Below are 17883 nucleotides of genomic sequence, written 5' to 3' on the forward strand. Positions count from 1 at the left end.
TTGTTGTTGTTTTGCATCTCTTTTTTGCACCTTCCTCCTCCTTCTTCTCATCCTCCTGGCACGAGCCCAGGCCTGTCCCCCTCCCTGCAGTGCCACACGCTGCTACTGCGCAGGCCCAACCCCTGTCCCGTTGGCTCGCTCAACGGCCACTCGTACCCCCCCTCCAAGGTTCTCCCCCTGCACCTGCCCTCCCCTCCTACCCCTCACCCCAACGCGCAATCCCTCCCTCGCTTCTCCTCGTTCGGGTACGTGCCTCTTCCCATCTCTCCGCCTTCTCTCTCCACTCCTCCTCCGCCTCCTCCTCTGTCTGCTCCTCCTCCTCCTCTCTCCACTTCTCAGGAGCAGCAAAGTCAGACAGGTACATACAGTAGTACACTTCATAGTAACCTTTTAAGATTGATCCTTAGTCAATAAGACGCATTCTTCGTCGTTGTCCGATATTTAGGCCAAGGTTGTACAAACTTTTCTCAGGCTTTAAAAAGGAAACCTTAAATGCTTTTGTTGTTCCTTTCTTAAAACTAGATTACCAGATTAAGTCATAATTATTTTGAGAATCGATTTATCGTTTTGACACCTTGTTTCGAAACCTTTCGAATTCCTGTGGCCCTCCCTAAAAGCAGCCTGATTACACCGGGGAACTATTTGAAAAAATAATCTGAGTTATATTTTTATGGTGGATAAAACTAAAATTGATGTGTCCAAAATTACAGTCAGTTTTTTTTCTTGCAGAGGTAAGAAAAATTCCACTGTAGAAAGACTGTCGTCAATCTCTTCTGTGTCCCAATGGCTTTTGTAAGATGGGACATCATAGCTAGGCAAAAATAAAAGAAGAAAAAAAAAAAAAACAGTCGCACTGTCCTGCTGGTGTGACTTGATTAAGACTAGCGGCAATAGCAAAAGCTAACGTGGAACGTGCGGCGGTTCTCAAATGGCCCCCGAGCCAGATTTTGGATACCACTGATTGAAGCGTGCGCAATTTCAAGAACACATACAGTACCTGGAAGTATCTCAACCAGTTTCTTTTGTTGAGTTTATTTGTGTGTCAAAAAAAAAGGTTTTCAGTTAGGATAATAAAATTTTTGGAGAGAAGAAAAAAAACTATATTCGTGATCTGACTGCAGATTTTCTTAACCCTACTGTACGTAAACTTGTTTGTATGACTTCATGGCATGCAAACGATGCTTTGTTTTGCAATTTGAATTATAAGCACAGTTCAAAATCAATCAAATGACGATAACTTTAACAGCTTTGCCTTCACGTATCCTCATGGGCCAAATCATTAGGTACACTTGCACAATCAAATGGAAAACAGAATGAACGATACTGCACATACGGGTGCATCTCAATAAATTAGAATATCTTGGAAAAGTTCGTTGACAATAGTAGTTCACGTCAGAAAGTGACACTGCAAATTATACACATCTCAAATAATATTTAGATTTTATTCATAATTCATCATTTTCAGAGGTCCAATTGCTCCCAAATTTCTTACTAAGATTCATTTTGATTGTCTCTAATATTCAATTTTTTTGAAATGGTAAAGCTTTTGCTTACTGTAAGATAAATAATCAAAATTATGTAAATAAAATCATGAATATATTTCACCCCGTGTAGTGAATCTGTAAAATGTACTGTGTTTCTCTCTTCTAATTCAATTATTGAAATTTCCCCACAATATTCTAGTTCATTGGGATGTTCTGTACATACATTCCACAAACACATCTACAATGCACCGTCTATTCGTTTGATTATCCACGATACAAATGTAGAAACTGTGGCAAGTCAAGAAGATGTGAAAATGTGATGTTGACATTACACATGGAGCTGTTTGGACCCTCCGTATAAGCCAACACAGGTTATCAAAATATTGGGAACAGCTATCATGATAATGGACACGGTTTAAAATAAATATCTAATTGATAAAGTCACTCAGTTAAAAATGAGCAGTATCTTTTTGTTTAGTTTAGTTTTAGGTTTTTTTTTTTTTTTTTTTTAGTTTTTCAGTATTTTTATTTATTTATTATTATTATTATTTTATTTATTTTTTTTTTTTACTGTCCAAGTGTTCCTAATGAAGTGGCCAGTGCGTGCACAACACAAGCTGCCGCACAGCATTTAGGAAGTACAATTTGTTGGCTAGACAGCAACATATACATTGCGGAAACGACTATGTGAACCCTTTGGAATTACCTGATTTTCTGTATTGATTATTGATTATCAAATGTGGTCTGAGTCACAATAGACAAAGTCTTCTTAAACTTTTTTGGTTTTGTTTTCATGCTTTTATTGGTCAGGCAAGTCGAGCAATTCATACACAAGGCGATGCAAAGTTCGCCGGATACGTTACAACATTTTCAGTGCATGGGGGCGAAAAAAATGTAAACGCCTCAGCTAATGACTTCATTGATGTCAGCAGTCGGCCAACCTTGAGTCGAATAAATGTGACGAGATTGGTGGTTGATTGTTGGGTAAATCTGCCTTTATCCTTCCTGCGTTGTGAATGATTCAATAAAAACACGAAAACATCGACAGTAATTGTTTGTGTGGTGTTAGTTGAAACAAACTATGAGCAAAAAGCAGATGGCATTTTATGTCCAATTTAGGTAGAAATGCAGACCATTCCCAAGGGTGCGCATGCTTGTTCTTGCACAGCAGAAAGAGAGTTAGCGGAAATGTGTTTGGTCGTAAGTGTGTGTCCTTTTGCGTGTGTGACAGGTTGTCGGACCACCGAGTTGAGTCCTCAGGGTTCTCCCACTTTGGGCCAGCAGAGCGGCACGAGCGAGGACATCTGGGTGCTACGAAAACCGCTTGCAGGTAAACATGAGATTGTGTGTGCCTGATGAAAAAAATAAAATAAGAATAGGCTTCATACATGCTGGGTCTTTTGCAGTGGTGGGAAATAACTATAGTACCAATACTTTGTGCACTTAAGTAGATTTTCTACTATCTGCACTTCACTTGACTATTTTTTTTTTACTTGCACACCCTACATTTGAAAACAGATATTTACACTTTCTATTGGTTTGCTTTGTTAAAATGGGTTTGTAACTATTTCAGACTCTGCAAATGGAGATTTGGCATAAAAAATGACAAATAGAGATCATCAAAATTGAGATTGTGAGGTCAATAGACATGAAGGAATGTGAATTTATTTCTTTATTTCCCCAACTTTCAAATGTGACTGAGATGGAACTATACTACTATGCTAAAAGGCATTCAAGTAAGGTGTATTTTCTTCCTAGGGGGTGAGCGCAGCGGCAGCGTGGGCAGTCTCGGAAGCGCCCGGTCGTCGAGCAGCCTGCAAGGCTCGGGCAACACGCATGTATTGACCACGCCCGCACCCAGTCCTCATCCGGCACCGACACCGGGAGTCAACACGCACGGCCTTAACGCTCCCGGGCTGAATGCGCAAGCTGAGGGGGTCAAGGTACAAGATGCTTTTCTTACTCATGTGTGTGCGTGTTTAATTGCTATTCACAGTGGAAATGTGATACAAATATTATTACGTAAAGTAATTTCACACAGTACATGGAAATTAAAGTACAATTTGTGCAACGTAACTATAGATCTGTTATCGCTATCATCGGCTATTGTATCGATGTTAGTTAATAAATTGCAGTCTAACATTGCTAGTTAGTCAATCGGAGAAACGGTTAAAAAAATACAGCAACAAAAACACACACTTTAAACCAGTGCTTCTCAATTATTTTCTGTTACGCCCCCCTAGCAAGAAGAAAAAAATACCAAACAAACCTACTCTGTAGAGTTAGCACTAGAACAAGAAGAGCACCACTGCCAACTACTGGAGTGGATGTGCAATGACACTTTCCTGTCGTACGGCGGAAAAGAAAGCATGTTGCACTGGCTCACACGCGCCCCGCTATTTGAGAAACTCTGCATTAAGCAAACTCATACACGAGCTGACAATGGTGAGAACTCATGCGCAACACTTAACGGTCAGCCAACTTTGACACCCACGTCACTCACCAGGCTTTGCATTTTAAAGCCATATAGTCAAAGTCACAGATACTACACTTGCCAATTGGACAGTCCCTTATATTGGTGTACCCGTTGTGCTTGTTGCGGCTTTGATGCACTTATTTTGAGTACCTGTGCTTATGCGTGTGTATATTCAGCATGAGTGCTTATATGTCCATTGTCGTCTTTTAGCTTCTGGCCACAGTCCTGTCCCAGTCGGTAAAAGCCAAGGAGCATCTCTTGGAGCAGTCGCAGTCCATTGAGCAATCAACGAGTAAGAGCCAAAACATCACGCAAATGCAGCACGACTCGAGCGTTTCCCGTTGTCATTGTTCAAAGTCAGCTTTGGCAAACGGTGATTCTTAAATGGAACCCGAACGTCTGATGTGATTAAACACAACCATTCAGAAGGATCAAAACATTTCACACAAATACAAGACGTTCTGAAATAGAGTGTCACACAGTGATGTGGATCGCGTTTGGCATCATTTGATCTCTCTAAAGGCCGTCTGTCTGTTCTAATCAGGCTGGAGCAGCAGTTGAAGTGTAGATTTACACGTGCGGCGCTACGCCAAAATCAAGACTTTATTGCCACAAGTCAGTGGTAGTAGTCAGAAACTGGGTTATAAAAAAAAGACATGCTATTTTATTTAGTATTATCCCCATTAAATTGTAAATTTAAAAATTTAATTAAAAAAAAAATTTAATTTAATTTAAATGTAAATTTTAAGGACATGTATGCTATATTTTTAAACGTAATTAACTCATTTCCTGCCATTGACGGCCAAAGATCTTTTTTGTTTTTTTTTACTCGGTTAATTGTGAATGAGTTAATGAATGCAATCTACACATGTCTATAATTTATCTGTCGAGCAGCAGTATTCCTAATTCCACGTCCATTCTGAATCTTCAGCCAAAGTGGGATGGGCGATTTTCTTTCCAGAGGTGGCTAGTCTACCATTGTTTCAGTAAAGCTAAGCAAACGAGACAGCGTGAGGCTCCTCAAATTGTCACCTCATCACTCATTTTGTTTGATTTTCTTTGGACACTGTAGTTTCTTAAAAATCATCACTCAAAGGCTGATTTTTTTTTTTTTACTGATTATTTTCCTCATATACTACTGTCAGGTCAGACTGAAAGTTTCAACAGCTGCAGTACGACAAAACTTGATTTCTTCATTTTTTCTAAACTGCAAACTCCCCTTTCAAATGAACAGATTACGGTAACAGGTGTTTTTGACGAATAATTGTGACATTGCTACATTTAGCATAATATGATCAAGTGCATCTGTACAAATGGCTCGGAAAAAAATCTTGAAAAACTGCCGCATGTTCATTTTTGGAATGAAGTCAGTCACATTAAGGCAAGTGGCCGTTTTTGTTTGAGATTTGGCATGCATTTCTTTATTTACTCAATTGTACAGTGCCGTGATCTGAGGATTCACAGCAACTAGTATCCAATTGTATGCTTTGACTTTAATATTTTTTCTCCTTTCTATGTTTTTTCTTCACCTTGACTTCCAGGCTCTTCCACTCCCGCTGTTCATGAGCAGCGGCCGTTCGAGCGCAAGAACGAGGAGGATGATGGGAAAGTGAGTTTATTTGGGCTGTTTTCTCACTTGTTTGGCTAGTTAGGGTTGGTGTGTGGGTGTGGTCTCACTGCTTTTACCTGAGGATGCTCATGACGCCTCAGCTTCCTCCTGTCGCCATGGAGACAGGCAGAGTGGCAGACACACGGAGGAGTCAGTGGGTATCTTGGCTGGTTTCTCTCCCAGCAGTTCATGCCGCTCCATAATTCACTTGCCAGCTGCACTATGTGAGGTGGGAAGCTAAAGCGAGCAGGCGGCGCCATCTACAAGTGTCAGTTTGCGCTGCATTGTCCTCATTGGAGGAGCTCATTCAGCTGACCCTGACATCATGCTCCGCGAGACGAAAAAACATTTGCGAATGATCATATTCACTATTACAGTTCTGTAATCAGGACCGAGCAGAGAGCCAATTGTGAAAAACTGTGAGTTATTGAGAACACCCCTCAAAAAAAGATAAATTAAGAGTTTCAACTTTGAATGCGTATGCCACAAAATGTGACCTAAAAACACTTCAGTATCAGATCAAATTCAAAATTCCAATTTGTTTATAGCAGAGCTTTGGCGCCATCATGTGGCATCGCACGATGTTTTACAAAGCGCATGAAATATTTAAATACGTGTGGGAGATTACTTTACAGCAGGTGTGGGCAAACTACGGCCCAGGGGCCACATGCGGCCCGTTAAACGTTTTAATCCGTCCGCCAAACTTGGAAAAAAAAATTAAATGAATCTACCATGTTAATGTTTTATTTTCTAAATACTGTGGTTTTTCAAAGACGTGTTTATTGTTGTAATGCTTTTGTTCACTTTCATTTAAAATTAAATGTATTTTTTTCTCCAATGTGGTGAAGTTACCAAAACACTCCATCCATCTGCTCCTGGTCCGGCTCCTCTGTCAAATTTTAGAACCCATTGTGGCCCGCCAAAACGTTTGCCCACCCCTGCTTTACAGTAACTCACCCACTCGTTGATAAACTTGTTAAATGTTTATCGATTGGCGAATGGAGTCAACCACAAAACGAGTACACGCCCAAAAAGCTGCTGTAGATCACAACTCACACCCAGACTCTCACATACATGCTAACCCGCGAACAGAACTTTAGCTCCTTATGTCACACGCTTGGCCATGCCCATTGAAGGCTCACATCCAACCCACTATTACATAGTAATTACATTTAATAAAACCAGTTTTATTACTCTTCATTATGTTGTTTATGTTTTATTATATTTTTAATATAATATTTGATTTAGGATATTTTTTTAAAAAGGAGGGGGGGGGACAACATTTACTCACAGAGTTTCACTATTCACAGAAGTTCACTGTGTTAGACTTAATGTCTGACTCAATCAAGACATATGTAGAGTAATTTGTTGCACTGATCAGAGCACAACACAAGCATGCCATCATTTATCATGCATGGTGTACGTTTGATCAAGGCATTGCATTCAAGTGTCTTGTTGATTGTAATTAACCGCAGGAGGAAAATGAAAAGTGGTTTCTTTTCACTTTGCTGAGCCAGCTCGCCCTATGTGTTCATTTACATCAGACTCCCCGAATCGAGCAGGGAGCGGTAAATGAGGGAATTATCTCGGACGCAGCCGCGGCCATCATTCAACGCGTGTGCCAAAACCTATTTAAAGGGTCAGTTCACCCTAATTACGAAAAGCAATGAGAGCAATCTAGACATGCAGACCCTTTTTTTTTTTTTGCTCTGCTAAACATATCTGCCCCAAATTATGAGAGTTTCTTCCTTTGTTCTGTCACACTTCAGTCGCTGAGGATTAGCTTGAGGCTTTTTGTGCCCTCATACAGACAAAGTGACAGCCAGCCTAACTTGGGGTGAGCTGACGTTTAAATAGTTGTTTTTCTTTGGACATTCTGGTTTTTAAATTGCACTCTCTTTGTCCCAAAAACGTGATCTGCTGAAGATTTGGAGGTTTTTCTCTCTGTACAAATCCAAATGTTCTGCACATGTTTTTTTTTTCCCCCTTCTGAATTGTCTTTTTCTAGTGCACTTCAGAGACTTTTGTTTTAGCACTTTAAACATAGCTTGTATTTTTAGTTATTTATTTTTTTTCACAGCTTGCCACTGTGTGATGGCAGTACGCCTTCACCCTGCTGTTAAACGGCACCTATAGATTTGAAGATTAGCGCGTTCATGGGGTTGTCGCTTATATCTTGTGATCTGTATTTAACAATCTTCTCTGTTGTAGTCTCCACACCTACAGTATGAAAATGTCAAATAGCAGCGAGTTTAGTGTGTATGTAGTCGTTCATTGATTATGGACAATTGATATGACAGTTCAGGAAATACTGGCTTGTGCTCTGTGGGGACAGTTTGTTGTATTCAAAGCAGTACAATATTTCGGATACTTATTCCAGAATCCAGTTGTCTTTATCTACCCGTCCTCTATCTTCTGATCCGCGGCAGCTCACGAGAGTTGCGGCCATGCTGGAGCTTATCCCAGCTGACTCCGGGCAGTTGGCAAGGTACACCCTGAACTGGTTGCCAGCATATCACAGCGGTTGTCTTTAGTACGTAGTAAAACGCAGTGATGGGCCGTGCATTTCACACGAACGACTTCAGTGAAGTTCTACTTCGTCCTGCTTGAATAAATCCGCCTCATAATGCCATCATTTACGACACAACAGCTGGAGAAATAATATACAGAAAGACACGAACACACTACTGAGTGTTGGACGAGCTAGCTTCTCTTGAGTGGTCCGTCTTGAAAATGGCCTTGCAAGTGTATCTTCAATTAATCCACACTTTTCCCTCCTTTGGCCATTGTGGTTTAAAAAAGCAAGAATAAATTGTGAAATAAAAAAATGTCCTAGAAGGCAAGTAATAGAATATTTAATTCAGTAAAACCGAGGCAGAAAGTGACATGATACTCATGTATTTTGTGCTCACACCTAAGGATGCAAAGGTGTGTTCTAAAATCAAGCGGCGGTCTTTCACCCTGTTATAGAGACACAAAGAAGATTCCAGGCAGTAGCATGTTGTGTTCAGCATCCTTAAAGCCGGAAGTGGAATGCTGTGTTCTACAAATAGACTGTAATTTCATTTTTGGGGTTGTGTTTTATTTTCTTTTAGACATTCTGCATAGCAGTGTACCTGCTGTCGGGGTTTGTGACCGGTACGTTGTGTTGTAGAACCAGAAAGTTGTAACTTGTTCTTTCCATTTTAGGGTTCTGTCCTCTGGTTGTGGAATGTGGTTCAGTACTAGCTATGTTCTAGAAGCTAGGAGTAGAAGGTTTTAAGTCTAGAATCACCGGGTGATGTCTTGTTGTCTCTGTTCTAGACAGCAGTGTTTTGTGCTCTAGAGGTAGGCAGTAGCAAGTTGTGTTCTGGAAACAGGCAAGGGTGTGGCCTCTTGGTTCTCCATTCATACAGCAGTGTTTTGTGCTCTCGGAGGAGGCGGTAGCATGTTGTGTTCTGTGTTCTAGAAGCAGGCAGTAGTGGCGTGGCTGGGTGAGTTTCAGCTGCAGTTCTACACCACCCACTTCCTAACGGCGGGATATGATCTAGACACCGTTAGCCGCATGACCCCCGAGGTAAGGTCAAGACCCCCGACCCCCTCATGCCCCGCCCCTTTTGTTTGTCAAGGCTCCGCCCGGCCGGGCTTCCAAATTCACATCCAGATGATGTCATCATGACCCTCGTGTCTCAGTCATCTGACTCCCCACCTTCTTCCCCACCGGTGTGAGTCCTCAGCCTCGACCGATCGCTTCTCGTAGTCTGTCCGCTGCATTTTCATATCTTGTGTTCTCACATGACTGCGTATTCCCGCCTGAGCTGGTTCTGTAGCTGTCCTTGAGTGTGCCACTGTGTGTCTATGTACTGTACGACTGTGTATGCATATTCAAGCTGACACTGCGGTATGATGCAAATCCCTTAAGGGCAGGGGACACTCACTCGAGATTATCAAGACATAATGTTCCTCTAGCTAAACGCTACCGAAGCGCAAATCTCAACTATGCATAAAATGATTTGCATTCCAAAATGGTGTTAAGGTTGCGGTAAATTTCTGATCTTTTTTTTTTTTGGTTTGCGTCGAAGGACATGACGGCGATTGGGGTGATGAAGCCGGGACATCGGAAGAAGTTAATGTCAGAGATCAGCAAGCTGCCCTCGGCGGACTGGCTACCAGACCACAAGCCCGTAAGGATCTCACGTGTGCTACACAATTTGGAAGTGAATGGGATGTGTGGAGTTTTCAGTCTGTTAGGAAACAATGTTCAGAGCATTGAAATGAGCATCTTTTTTTTTTTTTATCTCACTGGGCTGGTCCGTGTTTGTGTTTGTAGGCCAATTTGGCAGATTTCCTGTCTCACTTGGGTCTCAGTCAATACTACCAGGTCCTGGTGCAGAACGGTTATGAAAACATCGACTTCATCTCCGACATCAGCCTGGAGGATCTTCAGGAGATTGGTATTTCCAAACTTGGTAAGGTGCCACTGGGTCATTTTGGAAAGATCTTTTATATTGTGACAGCACAGTATGCCTCAGCTGTGAGCATAGAGGGAAAGTTGCGCACTCACTTTTCCGCTTCGATCTTTTGGTCATGGGCTACTTTCTTAACCTCGGACTCGCTATATACCAGTTTGGGGGGAAAAGGTTTTCATCATTGGCTGTTTTTCTCCCTCAGTCAAAAGTTCATGAGGAAATTCAATTGGAAAATCTTCTGTCATTGATGCGTTTTATTGCCAACTGGTCGGTATTTTGGGTTCTTGGATCAAAGGAGGTTTTGGAGAATCTGACTTTTCTCAAACCAAGACCTCCTTCAATCAGCTGTTTTGTTTTTTCACTTATTAACTCTAAAATGAAGAACATAGGGTATTTTGGTCATAGGTTTCTTTCCAAACGTCAACTTGACGATGTCTGTTTGGGAATTCAAACCCGGGTTCCTTCGGTCACAAGTTGTTGTTACAAGCTCTGTATCTCTGGGCCAGTTGAAGGAATTGGAAATGGGTCCGTTTTCTTGATATGCGCTCCTTCTGTTTGTCTTCACTCAGGCCACCAGAAGAAGCTGATGTTAGGAGTGAAGAGACTGAAGGATTTACAGAGAGGAAGTGTCGGTCCGGAGGCACAGCAGAGTCCCTCCACGCCTCCATCAAGCCCAGGCGGCAGCAACGTCTCGGACCCCCGCACAGAGGCGAGGAAACATCAGGAGGGTGGTCCTAGCCCGTTGGCAAAACCACGCCCGAGTGTCTCTCATTCCCAGAATCCCCCACACACGCCGACGCAAACTCCACCACAAACCCCCACGCACGTTCGAAACCAGCAGGCCTCTCCTAGGGCTCGGCCGCGACCTTCCACCCAGCAGGCAACGGCCGCGGATTCGCCCGTGCCGACGCTCCGGCTACCAAGCGAGGAAGAGGAGCGACGGCGAACTCACAGTCTGATGGGCTCCGAAACAGACTCACGCTACGCCACCGTGTGCCGCAGCAGCTCCTCGCGCGGCCCCGCAGTCGCCAACGACGTCACCGTTAACCGCAGCCAGTCGTCGGTCACACTCCGTCCTCGTCGGAAAGGTCGGCCCCCGACGCCTCCCAAGCGATCCTGCTCTTCCATCACCGGGGCTGACGGGGAGGGAGAAGGACAAGGAGAGGCGCTGCTTGGCCTGCCAACTTTTCGAGAGAGGCGAGCCAGCGACTGCGGCAGCCTGGGGTCAAGAGCTCAGGAGTCTGCGGGCCTGGAGAGATCAGAGGGGGCTTCTGGGAGCGTGCGCAGCCTCGCTGCCATGCTAGAGACGTCCATTGTGAGCGGAGCCAAAACCCTGCCGAGGAATCTGGGAAGCAGCACCAACTACCTGCAGGTGTTTGTGTGTTCAGTGCGGACACTGTCTTTGTCACGTACTTAACCAGGTTGCCACCAAGCACCACAGTTTGCTTCGGTTCACCGCTGTACAGTTTGCTAGAAGTGGATCTAGAGGCCGCCAAGTCGTGCACTCCATTTTGCCTCCACACTTCCCCGTGTTGAATTAAGAACTGCACACCTCTACTCAATCACCAAAATTCTTCAAAAACAATTAACCAACACATCTTTGAATGCAGTGTTTCCCAACCTTATTTGCGCCAAGGCACATATTTTATATGAAAAAAAAAATCTCAAAAAGGACAAATATTGTTCCCCCGCTATATTGTGAGTTATTGTTCACACCCACATTTTTTTGTTTAATTTAGAATTTGAAGCAATCATTTGGTTATGGGTTTCCTCGTATGTATAACTTTTCTGACTTTTATGGAACCGTTGGAGAACAGTAAAACAGAAACACAATATTGCAGTACAGTAATGTACAGTGTAGCGTTCGCCCATATGCCTTTAAGGGGCGGGGCTTGGCATTGACAAGTCTGCGTTTGAGTGTTTGGGCGTGAGCTGTGGCCACCAACAACTCCTGAATGAGTGAGCTTGTTGTATACTTAACTATTCTCTCAGAGTTCAAGAAAAAAACTATGGTTTGCCTTTTCTCGCATGCAAGGTCATTACAGTAAGTATACTGTGACAAAAGAGTTTGCAGTGGTGGCACAAATTAACTTGGATATAGAGGGGGAACACTGTACTGTACTGTATTTAATTCTGATCTCGTCTCAACTTCCAAATTGACTTTTTGTGAAATTTGGGTCTGTTTAGTTGAACATGTAGCTGGGATATTCATAGGAATTGAAGAAAGAATCACATGGAATTTACTGGAGCTGATGATGTCTGTTATGTGCCGCGACACAGTGGTTGGGAACCGCCGGTCAATAAAACTGTCTTAAGGTTCATGTCCTTTCCAGGTCAGCCCCCCAACTCTCCGTCGGCAGGCCGGCTCAGGCGGTCTTGGATCGGAAGATGACGACGTCCTGAATCGACGCAGGACCATCGGCGGACCTGAGGCCAATGAGGAGACCCCCCCGCAACCGGTCCAGCAACGTCCAGAACCGCGACCCCGCTCCACTGTCGTCTCCCCCACCGTCGAGATCAAAGATGGCTCGTCGACGCTCCGGAGGAAACCTCGTCCTCCTTCGGCGGATCCCGAAACGCCCGTGTCTCCCACGGTTGTCACCATGACAACCGGTTCTGACACTTTACGCAGGAGGCAGCGAGTGGCAGAGCAATCAGAAGGCATCGTTCAAATAAGCAATAAACAATCAGACTCTTCCAGAAGTCCGAGTGAGAGTTGCCGGCAGCAGAACGGCGGCGTGGTGCTGAGGCGTAGGCCCGTGTCGGAGGCGTCTGATAGGACGGAGAAGAGTTGTGAGTGGATGGAAGCCAGGAAGTCCCTAAAGCCACCGGTCTCACCCAAACCTTCCTCGGTGGCGCTGAGGAAGACGCAAGCTGACCCTCCAACACCGACTCGACGGGTCCCCATACCTGGACCTGATAGCGCTGATGCGGCACAGAGTCCTGGTAAGACATTAGCAAGAAAATGTAGATATACTAAAAGAGAAAATATTGCAAAATCTTTAGAAAAATGCAAACTCCATCTCTTAACTTTATTGAAAGATTTTTAAGCATATTTAATTAACTACTTTGCCGATTTGCACATTTTCATTCTGATCTCAGACAATCTTTGTTTTAAAATTCAAACAAAGTTCTGGGAGCTTTTAGTGTCATCACCATGTCTTAATAAGTTCAATGAGAATCCCTCTAGTTTTAAAAAATAATAATAGCCATCATTTTCTCATCATGACCTCAACTGTATGTATTCTTTATATGTAAGACAGCCTCTTTATTATTTTCTACGGCAGAAACAAAGCGTGTTCCCCCTCCTGTGTCGCCCAAACCTCGCGGCCCTCCAACAGCACCCAAACCAGGCAAAGCTGCCGTAGCCACGACCGCCGTAAGCCCCGCAGCCACCAGCCCCGCGGCCGGCAGCCCCTCCCCGGCCCCCAAACCCTCCCCGCCGCCCTCGGCCGCCCCCCTCCCCGCTCCCGACGCCCCCTCCGGCCCGTCCCTGTCACCGGGACTCCCCCTTACGTCTCCCTCGCCCGCCCAGAGTCCCTCCACCCCGTCTCCTCACCCCGTCAAACCGCCACGCTCCTCCATCGCCGGCCTCTCCATCGACCTGGTGGGAGTGCAGGAGGAAGAGGAGCGGAGGAAGGAGAGAGAGCAGAAGAAACGCAAAGAGGAAGACGAGGAAGAGGAGAAGTCATCGCCGAGGGAAGGGATGGAAGAGGAGGGGGCGCAGCATCGTTTGGAGGAAACCAACGCCTCTTTGGCTGCAGCTTTGCAGGCTGTAGAGCACAAAATACAAGAAGATGATGCACAAAATGAGTACGTATTTTCCATCTGGGGGGCAGAAACTTGATGAATTTCATTTCGGTACTTGTTGGGTGAATTGAGCAAGTAGAGCAGCACGTTCCGAAATGGGCACAGCTTTAATTAGCGCCTCTGGCCTCTAAAGCTCATTTGTGGCCACTGTGGCTGATGGGAATTGCAGTTCATTTCAGGAGAAAACATCACTGAGACAACCTAAAATGAAACCTTCATTAAGGGGTCTGCAATCAGCGGCTCCAGGGCCACATCTGGCTCTTAGGTTCTTCTGCTGTGTGTACTTGTGATGTGCTCGTTTTGAAGAAAACAGAACATTGAGCAAAAATCACACTAACCATATAAAATAAAACTTCTGGTATTATTTGCAAATATGTGTTTTACATGAAGTGAATTCAAATTCAAGTTGACAGGTGACACATGAAATGATTACGTAACACAAAAGCAGATGCCACTTTTTGCAATTTTAGTTCGCTATAGTTTGATCGTTTAAATTTGGCTTTAATGTCATGAATGCAAATTTGATGAACAATTCCATGATTCCGTTTGGTTAAATCAAAACCGATGACCATTTTATTCTATTGACCGGGATTGCGATTCAACTCAGTTTGGTACAGCTCGGTTTGTGAGAGCATGATGATGATTTTATGTGCTATAAATGCGGCATTTCCCTCCAAGATATACATTGTTCTAATAAAAGATGATTCAATACATATCCTGATACATGGGATGTGACATGATTAAAGGACAGTACGTTTTAAAGTGGAACCATTCGATTTGGTTCTGATAAATCCACCCCAATATTCCCATTCAAATTGGTTTCCATTCCACTCATACTGCTTATTAACTAATTCTCGCTTCTCTACCCTCTCTTTCCAGCAAAAAGACAACCGTGTCCATCCTGGATGACATTGGCAGCATGTTTGACGACTTGGCCGACCAACTGGATGCCATGCTCGACTGATCTCCCGAGTTTTGATGCCTCCCGCCCGTCCGCCGCCTTTCTCCGGATCATGTCGAGAAACGCTCCAGAGGCCGCTAAAGTCTGCGTTTGCACCCGTGTCTCCAAGAAGGTGTCCTTCACTTGGGGGCCACCACACTCACACACATACGCACACACACACACACACACACACAGCACACAGCCTGTGATGCTCTGAGCTGACTGAGAAGCACAATCATTCTCATCTCTTCAAATGAGAAGAAAATAAAAGCACATGAAGAGGAGAGCGGGACAGACAGGAAGCAGACAGTTGTGTGTTTAAAAAACAAAACAAAAACATGCAAAATTGACCATGTGCGGCGTCCCTGTCTCCCAAGGATGAAGTTTTCCTGCTTCTCTTTCTTCCGTGTGGATGAAGGATGAGGTCCATCGAAGCTCCTGACGTGTGTGTGTGTGTGTGTGACGCGTTTCTTTGTTCATGTTGTTGTTGTTGCTGTTGTCGTCGTCCAGTTACGAGCGTGTGTCGTCCTATAACGAAATGTCAGTGTCCTTCTTCCGATAAGTCACACTCTACTTACTCCAATGATCGCAATGTTTTGAGCCTGGAATTCTGGAGGGCACAAAAACACCACTTTATTTGACTCGTGTCAGACTTAAGTCGACAGTTTTAGGACTTGGGACTTGCTTGACTAAAACTCATGAAGGTCTTAACTTAACGACTTGACTTGGCTCAGAATCGATCTAGATCAAACTAACGTGATTTCTCGAGGAAATACACTAAAAAAAAATGGCATCATCCAAAATCAAGGGGTGTGTACCGCAAATTTGTCACATTGTATAGACATTTACCTGTACCTCTGGGTTGTGAAAAAGGTGAACTTTAATTCGAATACCAACTAAAAAAAACAAAGCTCTTCTGACAATTTTCACTTTTTAGCAACAGTTGCCATTGACATTAAAAAAAACTAGCACAAGAATTTCCATTGACACAGTAACCTGAGACTTAAAAGTTAATACTTGACTCTTATGACTTGCACTTGTAAGACTTTGTCCACCTCTGCAAAACACAAACAAACATACATTCACATCCTATTTTAATCTAGCTGGTTGTTTTTGGTAGCCTGTTTGCTCGGAATTGAAAATACAGACAGACATTATGCAAAAGCACATCCAAGCACACGGTATATCCCTGTCGTCCCGCTGCGGTGAAAAGTGTTTTTTCAAAGATAATCCTCGATTTCAATGCTTTCTATGGTACCTCCGGTATAGTTTATGATAGACACAGTATCTGGGTGTTTGAGCTGTTAGAGCGCCCTCTATTGTCGGTTAGTAATACTGCCTCTGCCCCACCTTCAACCCAGTGTGTCAATCATTTGTTTACTTTGCATCTCTCTGTGCCTTGGTAGTGTTCTTTCATACTTTTTCTGTTGTTGTTTTTTGCCTACTCTTTTTGTTTGATGATTCCCTCTTGAATCTCTCAGTGTATCCATGTAAGAAGATGCTTGTAGGTTTGTTCAGTATACGATCATTGAGAAGCATTTTTGCAAGCCTTTCTTTAAAGCTGTTATAAGTCACCTCTGCTGCCCCCCCCTCAGCTCCCAATTTCTGCTGGTGGAGTCCCCCAATAAAGAGCCCACTTGTATTTTTATGCCCTTTGAAAAAAGATCAAAAAATATATTTGAGAGACAGATATATGTGAATAATGACAATATTGGTAATGGATCAGAGACAGGCTGATCAGGTCTGTACATTTATGGTTGAATGTGTTGTGAAGGCTGTTGGGCCACAGTCGGGTCTCAAGGTTTTGTTTTCTGCTGTGACGATGCATTCCTGTACAGATGTGAACAGAATAAATGTAAGGGTTAAACTTGTGCACTTGTTGGACTCTAATTCACTTGCTTGAGCAGTTTTTATTCATTTAGATGAGCGTCCCATTCATTGAACATAACAGCGTCGGTGAGAGTTACATCGGATAAGACTAATTCCTGTTTTGTTATATATACACTAGGACTGAACAATGAATCAAATTCGGCTTTAGCAATGTAGTAGTATGCAATATCCAATTACTGATGCTGCAATTTGGAAGAAAAAAAGATTTCTTTGTTTCAGTTGGTCGGTAGGCTAATTTTCAATGGATATATAATTTATACAACGTGTAGACAATTTTACTGCTTGAGAAGACCAGTAAAAATGTTTACATATTGTTTGGCAAAAGAGGAAAATTCAAAGTGATAAAGCTACGGATTTGTTTGCATCATTGTTGTAATCTGATTTTTGACATAGGCTACTGGATGACTTATGTTTTTACGCCATACTTGTATGGTGAAGTTTTGTAAAGTTGTAAAAGACTAAAGTGAACAGTAAGTTAAATCTAAGTGAACTTGATAAATAAACTCGTTATTAAGTCATGATTCATTTTCCTTTATTTAAGCATAACCTAAAAGTTAAAAATATTTATGTGGAATAAATCTGCTATTGTAAAATAGATTAATGTATTTTTTGGGTTTGTTTTAAAAAATAATAATAATAATTAAACACGGGAACAGGGTCACGTCAGATGGGGCAGCGCACACCCTTGACCAAATCACAACCCTGATTCCCACATGAGTTCCGTGCATAACTGTTAAAAATAACTCGCCAGTGATGGGATATTGTGATTTCCTAGGAAAGTTGTAGAAATGATCATTTGAAAATAGGACTTGGAGAGATTTCTAGAAATAGTGTTGAGGTATATCCAAACCCAATCTAATTACTCCCTTATTAAATTATTACTTTGAGCTTCATTAATATCATTTATTGTGAATAATAACATAACTCAAGGATTATTCTAGTTCAAAAGCGTGTATCAAACTGGCAGCCCATCGCATTAATTTGTTCCTGAGAAATAGCTTCACCATGGCTGGTGACCTCATCCTTGACTGGCAGGTTGGCCGTCATTTGCAGGGCACAGAAAAACAAACAATTCAAAATCTCATTTAGGTTGAAGGGAAATTTTAAGTCTTCAATGGACTTAACAAGTATGTTGCATTAACAGTGCTGCTTGTGGTTCGATTCGATTTACGTCGCCATGGGAACACAATTCCGTCATGAACCGATATCCTGCATAATTTATA

General features: G+C 43.0%; 1 protein-coding gene across 5 annotated transcripts in view; it reads left to right on the top strand.

Moving 5' to 3' along the window:
- The window catches only part of LOC148332132 (caskin-1-like), a 38072-nt gene extending 21431 nt beyond the window's left edge, over positions 1-16641 (top strand). The window contains exons 11-22 of one of the 5 annotated variants that reach the window (XM_088302507.1): positions 71-358; positions 2716-2814; positions 3243-3427; positions 4171-4252; positions 5502-5569; positions 9018-9125; positions 9631-9732; positions 9879-10017; positions 10587-10726; positions 12351-12963; positions 13305-13830; positions 14707-16641. In XM_088302507.1, the coding sequence (XP_088158633.1) occupies positions 71-358; positions 2716-2814; positions 3243-3427; positions 4171-4252; positions 5502-5569; positions 9018-9125; positions 9631-9732; positions 9879-10017; positions 10587-10726; positions 12351-12963; positions 13305-13830; positions 14707-14791 (2435 nt within the window). In that variant the 3' untranslated portion in view covers positions 14792-16641. Of the gene's footprint in view, positions 1-70; positions 359-2715; positions 2815-3242; positions 3428-4170; positions 4253-5501; positions 5570-9017; positions 9126-9630; positions 9733-9878; positions 10018-10586; positions 11390-12350; positions 12964-13304; positions 13831-14706 lie in introns of all 5 variants that reach the window. The other 4 variants (XM_088302503.1, XM_088302504.1, XM_088302505.1 and 1 more) reach the window with 4 other exon arrangements.
- The last annotated feature ends 1242 nt before the right edge of the window (positions 16642-17883 follow it).

This window comes from Idiotropiscis lumnitzeri, chromosome 8 (assembly GCF_059441095.1).
Source record: "Idiotropiscis lumnitzeri isolate Australia: NSW breed Sydney's pygmy pipehorse chromosome 8, RoL_Ilum_1.0, whole genome shotgun sequence".
Taxonomy (NCBI): Eukaryota; Metazoa; Chordata; class Actinopteri; order Syngnathiformes; family Syngnathidae; genus Idiotropiscis; species Idiotropiscis lumnitzeri.